At 39.3% G+C, this 10,753-nt stretch overlaps 1 protein-coding gene across 3 annotated transcripts in view; it reads right to left on the reverse strand.

Moving 5' to 3' along the window:
• The window catches only part of LOC139965818 (N-acetylglucosamine-1-phosphodiester alpha-N-acetylglucosaminidase-like), a 38,643-nt gene extending 27,956 nt beyond the window's left edge, over positions 1 to 10,687 (reverse strand). Inside the window, exons 1-6 of one of the 3 annotated variants that reach the window (XM_071968572.1) lie at positions 6,311 to 6,683; positions 5,367 to 5,475; positions 3,302 to 3,781; positions 2,812 to 2,951; positions 2,199 to 2,307; positions 1,332 to 1,460 (exon numbers count right to left, since the gene is read on the reverse strand). In XM_071968572.1, coding sequence (XP_071824673.1) covers positions 1,332 to 1,460; positions 2,199 to 2,307; positions 2,812 to 2,951; positions 3,302 to 3,781; positions 5,367 to 5,440 — 932 coding nt within the window. In that variant the 5' untranslated portion in view covers positions 5,441 to 5,475; positions 6,311 to 6,683. Of the gene's footprint in view, positions 1 to 1,331; positions 1,461 to 2,198; positions 2,308 to 2,811; positions 2,952 to 3,301; positions 3,782 to 4,350; positions 4,622 to 5,366; positions 5,476 to 6,310; positions 6,684 to 10,642 lie in introns of those variants that run through there. The other 2 variants (XM_071968569.1, XM_071968571.1) reach the window with 2 other exon arrangements.
• Positions 10,688 to 10,753: the final 66 nt, after the last annotated feature.

Genomic DNA, 10,753 nt, shown 5'->3' on the forward strand with positions numbered 1-10,753 from the left:
TACACAATCCAACAATCATCAGTTCAACTTTGAATATGATCCATCAAAATCTTGAGGAGATTGAGATATTTGAAAATATTACAAAGAATGACCCCCTAAATGATATTTGACCTCAATTTTCTGAACACCCCTCGTAACTCTCATCCTGAGGAACTTTGTGACCAAGTTTCATTATAACTGGCCATACACTGTACGAACAGGAGCAATTTGAAAATATAGGGCCACGGCCCGGGCCACAAAAGACCCCTAGTTGATCTTTGATCTCAAATTCATGAACACCCTGAAGGTAAAACTTCCATAGTACTATCGTGACAAACCCTCAACATTGTACCATGGAATCTGTAGGAGAAGAAGCATTTTGCGTATTTCCACAAAATGGCCCATTACGGCCCACAGGTGACCTTTGACCCCAAATTTCGGACCATCTCTGATGGACCTATACCTAATGGTCCTTGTGTCCAAGTTTCATGAAATTCCGTCAAACACTGCGAGTGGGAGCGGTTTTACCAATTGTTGACGGATAGAGTGATAGACGCCGCACTGTAACAATAGCTCACACCAGCATGCTGGTATGAGCTAATGAGATACCTCTTTATTGATACCTGATGTGACACAAACTGTCTCCTGTCACATTGAGACACAAACCACAAACTTTGACTGTTACATGAGACACAAAGTGTATACCTTTACATAATCAGATACAACCTGTGTATTGATACCTGAAGTGACACAAACTGTCTCCTGTCACATTGAGACACAAACTTCTACTGTTACATGAGACACAAAGTGTATGCCTTTACATAATGAGATACAACCTCTTTATTGATACCTGATGTGACACAAACTGTCTCCTGTCACATTAAGACACAAACATCTACTGTTACATTTACATGAAACACAAAGTTTATACCTTTACATAATGAGATACAACCTGTGTATTGATACAGTACCTGATGTGACACAAACTGTCTCCTGTCACATTAAGACACAAATATCTACTGTTACATTTACATGAGACACAAAAAGCATACTGTCACATAATGAGATACAACCTTTGTATTGATACCTGATGAGACACAAACAGTCTCTTGTCACATGATGAATGGCAAACTGTGTACTGCTACATTATGAAAAAAGTCTCCTGACATCACAGAAATGAGATACAAAATGTCTACTGTTATGCAATGAGAAACAAACTATCTTCTGTTACAATGACAGATATACAGATATACTTCACATATTTGAGATATCTCACACTATCAGGATAAGTTTCTCAAATACCGAGAGCAACTACAACGTACACATTGTGACGAGAGTAATTTGACACCTACCAAAGATCACATGGGGTGTTGACCAAGGATCCATTCACAACAAATGTTGACGAACCACCTCCATCGAGATTTATAGCGTTGATGACATCATGCTTTAGTAGCCAAGTAGCAAACTGTTTTAATGAGACTCTGAAATTGATGAGACATAGCACCTTTAAACATACTATTTGGAATTGAGAGAGTGAGCTATTTCTTTTTAATTCAGTTTGACCAACTTTAGCTCCTCTAACCAGGGAGTTGTTATTACATAACAACTCTCTGCTCTAACTAGCTAGTGATTTAGCATTCAAAAACTAACATGAAATTAAAGTGAACTTACAATTTTTTTTTTAATACCAAATTCTACATAATTACAACTTAAAAAACAATAGCTTTACCATCAATAACTTCTATGTAGCTCTAAGAGGTGACCATATCTGATATGATGTGAATATGTAGTCAATAATTCATGGCTTGCTGAATATTCAATTTTCATGATACCAACATGTTAACATGGCACGCTCAATGACAAGGCAAGTTTGCTGCATCAGTTGTCAGATTTAATGGAACGCTGAACATTAATAGCTTTAATTTTACTTACAAGGTCTTCCAAGTATAATTAGGACATAGATGAACAGATATGGTCACACTGTGAAAGTTTGACAACCCAAAGAAAGTTATACTAGGCTCATCTATGCCTAACATAGTACATATAATGTCTTGACTATTAATAAACTTCCACTTTCCTTTATACTGCAAGTTTTCTGTCAATGACAAAGGATAATGTATTTTCAAGCATGAATTTATGAAAATTTCAAAAAGGGGAATCTGGGTAATCTGTCAATATTTACAAGCAACTACACCATTAATTGATGCAGCTGTCATTACCCCTCAGAGCTGGTTCTTCCATCGACATTTGCCAAAACCAATCGTCCATTCTTATCACTTCCTACGACAGATCTTGCAGCCTTGACATTAAAGAAATGTTCCATTTTACCTATGGTTCCCAATAAATAAGAAACACCAACATTAACACATATAGCAGAAATATCAAGACACGATATTAGACAATTTAAGTGTTTCCATGATCGTTACAATTGCATCATTAGTTCAGTTTTCCACTTTTCATCGGATTCACCGAAGCGGTTTAAGGGCATTGTAATGTAGACTTCTGAATAATTACCGTTTAGCAATTCATCTGGCTGGGAAATGTGCTAGTAGCTGCTAAGTTGGCTATATTATGATGAAGTCCACAGACAAAACAGTCAATCAAACGATACGTTCCACACACAAGACTTTTCATGTGGGAAGAAATTATAGTGGACTAATTTAACCTGCTCCTTTAACGTTTACATGCACCTCAACTTTAGGTCAATAAAACTTACAAGAGCAGTCCTTTAAAGTTGTCATTGTTGAACACACACAGTCTCATAAAACTTATACATGATATCCAGATGTACTTCATTTCATCAAGAAAATATATCTCTGATGAATACCTTACCTGTCTCCTCTGTATCACTGCACTCTGCCTTCAGGCTTTCATCAAGGTATACCTCTCCATCTCTTATCAACCACCCTACTCCGCCTACTAGTTGGATAAATGGATTAGTTTCATCCAAGACATCTTCCTCGGATAAATAACTGTAAAACACAGCAAGGAGAAAAGGAAGGCTTTCAATTTTTATTTTAATACTAATAACAAATGATTCTTCTTCTTTGATAGTAAGACACAGCATTAGAAGACTAACAATACACTAGAATGCTTGAGCAACATATTTAAGAATTGAAGGAAAGAGAGATGATAAGAACTAATAGGAGATGTCTCCAGATCTGCCAGCAATCTAACAAACAATTGTTCTGAAAACACAACATGAGAGTTTCTTGATTCTGTAATGTTCTTAATTACAATTTCATTTCATTGAATAGGATATGTATTTTGAATTCTCCTCCCTCTTCCCTTATTCCCAAGTATAGAAATGATAGCGCCATACCCAAACACAAGTGTTCCATCTCTACGTATGCCGAAATGAGCATTCTGGACTCCGTGGCTATTCCGTACCAGCCTTCCATATGATACAATGTTACCCAAACATTCGCCGGTGTGTGGGTTAAAGAATCCGGCATTTACTGCCAATAGGCAGTTGTGTTTAGCTGCCGTTTCAACCGCCGTGGTCCTTGCACCCATTTTGCATCCTCCATCTCGAAGAGGTTCCAAAACTGAAACAGTCTGTGCTGGATTATTTATAAATGCAATATGACCTGAATTGGTTTCTGTTTGACCCCATTGACCCTCAAATTCATCGATAAAGTTCAATATTTGTGTGATTGGGAGGGTCACAGTAGAGGACAGAAGACCCTGCCCAGCCTGAGTCTGATGGGTCACGTTTCCATATTTGGTTGGTTGGCAGTCACGAACATAGCGATGGGAATGAGTGGAAAGTTGTCTTTTTTCAAAGTAGTCGGTCAGGTCTCTGCAGTGGTCAAAGAAAACAGAACAACTTGAATTTTGAAGTCAATGGGTCTTGTTTGTAAGTACAACATAATATAATAGAAAGGATATCTCGTCTCCCCCCCCCCCCCTCCACCCCCAATGAACACCACCCATCTCCCTTCTACCACTTCATGATGTGAACAAAAGCCTAAAGATGAAAACTTCAATGAAAACATCAAGGAAAAGAACAACTACAGCCACACAAATAGCAATAACTATGTTAGCAAAAACAACAACAATCATATTTTTTGCCACATTGCTAAACTCTTATAACGGATTCTATTTTGAATAATCAGGCCAGAAACAATATATTTGGGTAAATATAGTAATGCAAATCAGAGAACTCCCAGTAGATGTTCATAATATATCTTTAGTTGAAATATACCAGATCAGTGAGTAATGAGTATACCGTTGTTTGCTAACCAGCTGTGGCACACAACTTTGTGCCACTAGAAGGAATGGTTATTTATTACATTAACACTTACAGTTCATGACTAAAACTGATAAAAGTCATGATACACCTGTGTAGGTTAAATACACTGCACCTACATGCCATCTGCCAGTACTGAGTAGACAAACTGGGTCATGAAGAGGTAAATAAAGCAGAAAATCAGGAAGCGCCATTCTGAAAGAACCATCACGGGTCATTTTACTTTTATAAACTCCTGTTGAGCATCAAGTTGGAAAATTTGGTCTCTTAGGCTGATGCCGGGGGAACTGATGAGTTTCAACTCTGAGAAATGTTACTTGTTGAGTAGTAGAAATGGTTACATCTCTATGTTCCGACGTCTCTATGTTCCGACGTCTCTATGTTCCGACGTCTCTATGTTCCAACAATTTTTTGGGACTCATAATTTTTTTTTACCCAAATTTTTTCGGACTCAAATTTTTTGGACCAAAATTTTTGACCAGCTTGTTTTCGGACCAACTTTTTTCAGACCAACTTTTTTTCGGACCAAAATTATTTTATACCAAAGTATTTTTATGACCAAATTTTTTTTGGACCAAAATTTTTGACACCAACATGTTTTCGGACCAACTTTTTTCTGACCCAAATTTTGTTTGACCAAACTGATTTTAGTCCCAAAAAATTTTAGTACAAACAATTAAATTTCGGGTCACAAGCAATTTTCGGTCACAAGCACTATTTGGGTCATAACAAACTTTGGGCCCTTTTTTTTCGTGAAAAATATTTGGTGTGTCCAAAAAATTGTGTCCCCCAAAAAAAGGTAGGTCAGAAAAAATTTTGGTCCAAAACAATGGAGTCCCACCCAAAAACAATTGGGTCCCAAAAAAAATGGGGCCCAAAATATTAAGTCCCCCAAAAAAATTTGGTCCGAAAATGGGGGACAAAAAAGATTGAGTCTCCAAAAAAAATTGGTTCCGAAAAAATTTTGGTCAAAATAAATTAAGAGTCCAAACAAATTGTCGGAACATAGAGACGTCGGAACATAGAGACGTCGGAACATAGAGACGTCGGAACATAGGGATGTCACCGTAGAAATAAGTCAACACATTTTCATAGCATAAAGGGTAAAATCTTGAAACAAGTACATGGTCCTTACCTGTTAGTTATCATCTGTGATGACTTCAAATGGAGTACCCATATTAGTAAAAAAGCTGCTATAGCTAGCTCCATTTTGGGTTTGCTAAAGAGAAACCTCAAACGTTGTCCTGTGGAATGTAAGAAACTCAGCTATACATCTCTGGTGAGAAGTAGCTTGGAATATGCTTCCATAATTTGGGATCCCTATCAACAAGGGGACATTCATCGCTTGGAAAGAATCCAACGTAGAGCTGCTCGCTTTATTAGCGGTGACTATACTTCCCGGGAGGAAGGGTTTATGACTAGACTGCTCGAAGAACTAGAACTCCCAACACTTGAAAACCGTAGAAAAAGTGATAAACTGTACTCTCTACAAGATTTTGAATGACCAATTCCCAGCTATTCAACAGGATCATTACCTCACTGCCCTTCCCACTAGGAGACGGATCATGCCTACGCAGTTTAAAGATTGTGCTGCGGATAACATAATTAGGAATCAAGTCAACAATAATAGTAAAGCCCTTAAGTACATTCATTGTAAGACCCCCCAGTATCAGCAATCTTTTTTTCCCTCTGCCATTGCTGGTTGGAATAAGCTAAATGATGAGCAGGTTTGCGCGCAGAGCATCGACACATTTAGGTGTCGTCTGGCGGGCCGCTAGTGCTGTCTATATCTCCCCGTTGCGCTTATGCCCTATGGGTTTCTGCAACGTATGAAGAAGAAGAAGTTGCTTCTCTGTAAAAAACAACAACAACACAATGTTGGAAACGGATTGTTTATTTCTATAACATGATAGGGTCACAAACATGATACACAGGTCAAATTTAACTTATCTCTGTTTGTAAAACAAGCATCAGTAACTGTACAATATTCAATAGGACTAACGTTTGGCCAGGCCCTATACTATCCAGTGTATAAATTTAAGAAATTTGAAGTGGTTGTCCCCAGGAAAACCAGCTCACCAATTTTTGGTTGTCCTGCTGAAATTTTGGTCGTCCTGTAAAGCTATAGTATTAGTAGTTTATCTTCGGAAAAAAATACTTGTTTGGGACTCCTAAGAACCCGTGAATGTTGAGCGATTTCATGGATTCTAGATAAGTAGCAAATTCTGTGTTTCTTTCCGCGGCCTTGCTGGATTTTAGTAGTAATGCTGACTGTAGCAAAGATTGTGTACATTAGTTAGGTACATGATGTCTTGCTGCAGAGCGTGGTAAGCTGTAGGTGCGTCATAGTACTGGCCAAGTGTTTCAGTTTCAGTAATGTTATTAGCGAAAAAAGTTTGCGTCCCATGGACGCAAGCCCCCAAAAAAGTTTGCGTCCCGTAAAAAAAAGCTTGCGTCCCCAGGGGCGTATCCAGGGGGGGCGCAACAGGCCAAAAAAAAAAGTTTACCAAAAAAAAAAAAAAAATTGATGACGATGTGAGATGTCGGTGATCGCTCAACCCCCCCCCCCCCTCCGGTATGCTTTATTTTGTGTTTGCCAAAAAAAGGTTCTGGCGAAGTTCGGCGGCATAATAGTTTTAGAAACATAGATGGTAATTGTGTTTGTATTATCACTATAAACACTAAGTGACATGCCAGCCATACTAAATTGTGCATTTTGTGTCCATATTTACTGGAAATGTTGCTTATTATTAAGGTCGAAAAATGGATCACATATGGCCATGGGCGGCGATCCTGGGTGGAGGGGGGATATATCCCCCCATGAAAATGGGTGGAGGGGATGTAATGCACCATATCCCCCCACCAAATGCCAGGGATAAGAATACTTTCATGCCTACATTTATGCATCTTCGTTAATGTACGGCTCTTTTTTAGCTTCATTTCTCGCCTACCATAAACGCAGTGCGATCTTTTCAAATAAAGCATCTTTACAAAGCAAAAATAGTTGACTGTAGGCTTCATTGGCCCTATAACAACAAAATGTATTATTGCGCCCATGGTATTGATATAGTACATATATGCACCCCCATAGTATTCATATAGGCCCTATAGTAGGCCTACACACGTACATGTTCGCTCGAACAGCTGAGAATCTCATGTAACCAGGGTAATGCTTAATACACGTTTCACCTGGATGCCCTAGCAATCGGTACCTAGGAATGTAACTATGTGTAATTGTGTATTGCATGTGTATAGGCCTATAATAGCCTGCATGAGGCCATTTTCTTCATCGAATAATATAAAAGAGCTCTCGAGCATTCTAACGTTGCGCCTGAAACAAGATTGACAGGGGCAATTTTCCCAAAATAACACCCGAAATTAAAAAAAACAGTATTTTGGATCCTGATTATGAGATATTTCGGACATGACATCCCTATTTTAAAGTTGGGTATATGCCGCTTGGAAACCTCGGGAAGTGCCGTTTCAGGCCATCTAGAGGGTTTGTTAATCCCAAAATTTTCTTGTACGCTTCGCGCCAACCCATGGTGGCGCTACGCTTAGATAGTCAACAAAGTCACATCCCCCCCCACTCGGAAGTACGGATCGCCGCCCATGCATATGACACCATTTTGCATTTCAGCCCTTCTTCGAAAGCAAAAATTGTACACCCCTCCCCTTAGACCCATCACCCAGGACGGCGATCATTCATGCCTGACGCCCCCCCCCCCCTATTGGAAAATCCTGGATACGCCCCTGCGTCCCGATCGAACACCAATTACGTTTATTGTATGACCTACTGTACTAATACTAGGCCTAGTGTAGTATCACTGCCTATACTTTGTGAATTTTATAAACAAAATTATAGGGCAGATGGCTCAGTGTCTTAGCTTCGGTGTTTGATAGGGGCGGCCCGGCCCACTCCTCTTTTCGCCCACCCTGCCGTTTAAAAAAAAAATACCCCCAGCCCCTCCTTCACTCCGCCCTTGTACTTCCCTACTCGCCAACTCCGTAGTAGCTCCATGCTTTGACCTTGCAGCGCTTCCGACAGCCAAACTCTTCAAAATCACTGTACCTACAGTGTGCATATCCAGGCGCGTAGCCAGGAATTTGCCAAGGGAGGGGCGAAACTGTAGATGCGGCATTGCAAACTCTCAGCAGAGCCTTATATAGAGAGAGTTTCGCCAACCATGTAACCGATTTGGATTGGTCGAGAGGGACAACGCCCACACAGGGTGGTAAAATGGGTCCACTTGAAAACTTTATTGCAGGCGACACGCGTACTCACAGTGTATAGACTATCGTTTGTGTACACGAAAAAAGTACGAAATTGTGAAATAAATGGTGCTGGGGATGCTGCAATCGGTCAGAACATGGATATTGTTGTTTGATTTTCCGACCGACCATGAAAGAAGAGGAATTTTTTGGAAGTAGAAAGAACAAGATGGAGATCTAATGAAAAAAGTCTGTGTAGCCTAGGCCCATAGCCATAGTGTAATACGAGTAATGTACAAGCAATGCGAGAATTTTACGTTCAGACTGGTTTCTGTAATTACATTCATGGCTATTCTCTCTCGTTTTACGATCCACAAATTCGATTTCATTATGCCAGCTCTCCTAATCATAGCCATGGCAGTTTCAGTCGCACATATAGCTATCCTAATTCCTAGTTATTGTATGCCTAGGCTAAAAAGGTTAACTTTTAGTTTAATGTAAAAGGGTGGGCTAGGCATAACGTAAAGCCCTAATCCTAAGTTATGCCCGAAGCATAAGTTAAGCCTGGGCTTAGTTAGACCTGGACCATTCTTGCTATTACTACAACTGTTATAGCACATTACATAATATGGCACAGTATAAGGCCCAATTAAACTAGGCCTAAGGAAAACAAAGTAGCCTAGGCCTAAACTAGTTAGGCTAGGTCTATACTCATTGGCAACTTGTGGGTTGTGTACACATACAGGCCTAATTATATAGACCCTTTTAGTATGCCATAAACAAGTGCCCAAATGGTTAACGAAGTGATTATTCGCAGGGCAGCCCCGCGAATAACGTACACAGACACCTTATTCGCAGGGCTGTGACGATTTTGAAAATAGGTTTATTTTTAGGTTTTGCTATTGATACCAGTCAGTTTAGGGGCCTTGAAAAAGCCAACCTTTTGGGCCCAAATAGTCTTAGTCACTTCATAAGCTAATTTTTGGAACCCAAGCAGTTCAATTTTAAAAGCTTATTTTAAGGGAGCTTATCTTGGGATTCCCCAAAAGCCAATATTGCCTGAAAGCCAATATGGTCAAGGGTGTGAGCCCCCCCCCCCCCACACCTTTACATGCAAATGAGCAGTCACTCTGCAAAAACAAAGGTGAAAATGAGGGATGACATTTTTTATGTTGGCGGTACTAATGCTAGACTGGTTCAATCTTAAGGCCCTAGGCTCCCAAAACCAATCCTAACAGCATTGAGGTAGGAATCTTAAAGGCCAATAAATTCCTCAAAATATAGAGGCTCACAATTAAGACTCTCAAAAAGATAGCTGGTGCCCAAAAGCAAACTCGAATAGCCCCAAAAGTTACTGATCCCGTTAACCCAGTCTAAGGCTGCCCTGTGAATAAGATGTATGTGTCTGGCTATTCGCAGGGCAGCCCTGCAAATAAGATGCTTGTGTCTGGCTATTCTGGCTATTATGTTTTTGTCGTAAAAATCGCCAACTTTTTTCTAACGTTGAATTGGACGACGTGATGCTATTGCGCTTGCGCAATGCTATCGGACCGTACCATTACAATATGGATGGATTTGTGCTAGGTTTGGGAACTGCCTTGTGTACAGTGTCGGTAAGGTGGGTTGACGTAGAAATATAGCACCAAAGTATGGTGAATGAACTCCAAATCAAATTATTTTATGTTTTAAAAATAATGAATATTTCTTATTGTTTTTCCATTGTAATTTACATATGTGATTATCAACTTTACAGTGTCTTGCTTACTATCATTTTGCCTGGTTTTATTATTCTCTCTGTCAAATCATTGAATGTTTTTAAAGTAATGAATATTTCTTTTTGTTTTTCTATTGTAATTTACATATGTTACTATTAACTTTACAGAGTCTTGCTTACTATCATTTTGCCTGGTTTTAATATTCTCTCTGTCAGCAATTTGGAAATCAAATACACTCTTCATCACTCTGCAATTAAATCCTATCACACAGTCATGAATTAAAGCTTACCCTGAATATGACACGATCTGTTTAAACATAGGAATGGCTCTGTTAAAATGAATAGAAGACCATTCACAAAAACTAGTAGTACTCACTTACACTAGTAGTAGCATAGTAACGAATGATTATCATAAAAAGTAGTTAAGTAAAATTAGATGGCGCTCGTCGCCTTTTGCCAAGTCCATCATTGAAAATTGCACTTACCTGTAGTGTAATGGTTCGGGCCAATGTCATTGCGCAATAGCATCAACGTTATGAAAAAGTTGGCGATTTTTACGACAAAAACATTTTTTCCCGTGAAAAATATGTATGCAC

This window comes from Apostichopus japonicus, chromosome 3 (genome assembly GCF_037975245.1).
Source record: "Apostichopus japonicus isolate 1M-3 chromosome 3, ASM3797524v1, whole genome shotgun sequence".
In the NCBI taxonomy this organism is placed as follows: Eukaryota; Metazoa; Echinodermata; class Holothuroidea; order Aspidochirotida; family Stichopodidae; genus Apostichopus; species Apostichopus japonicus.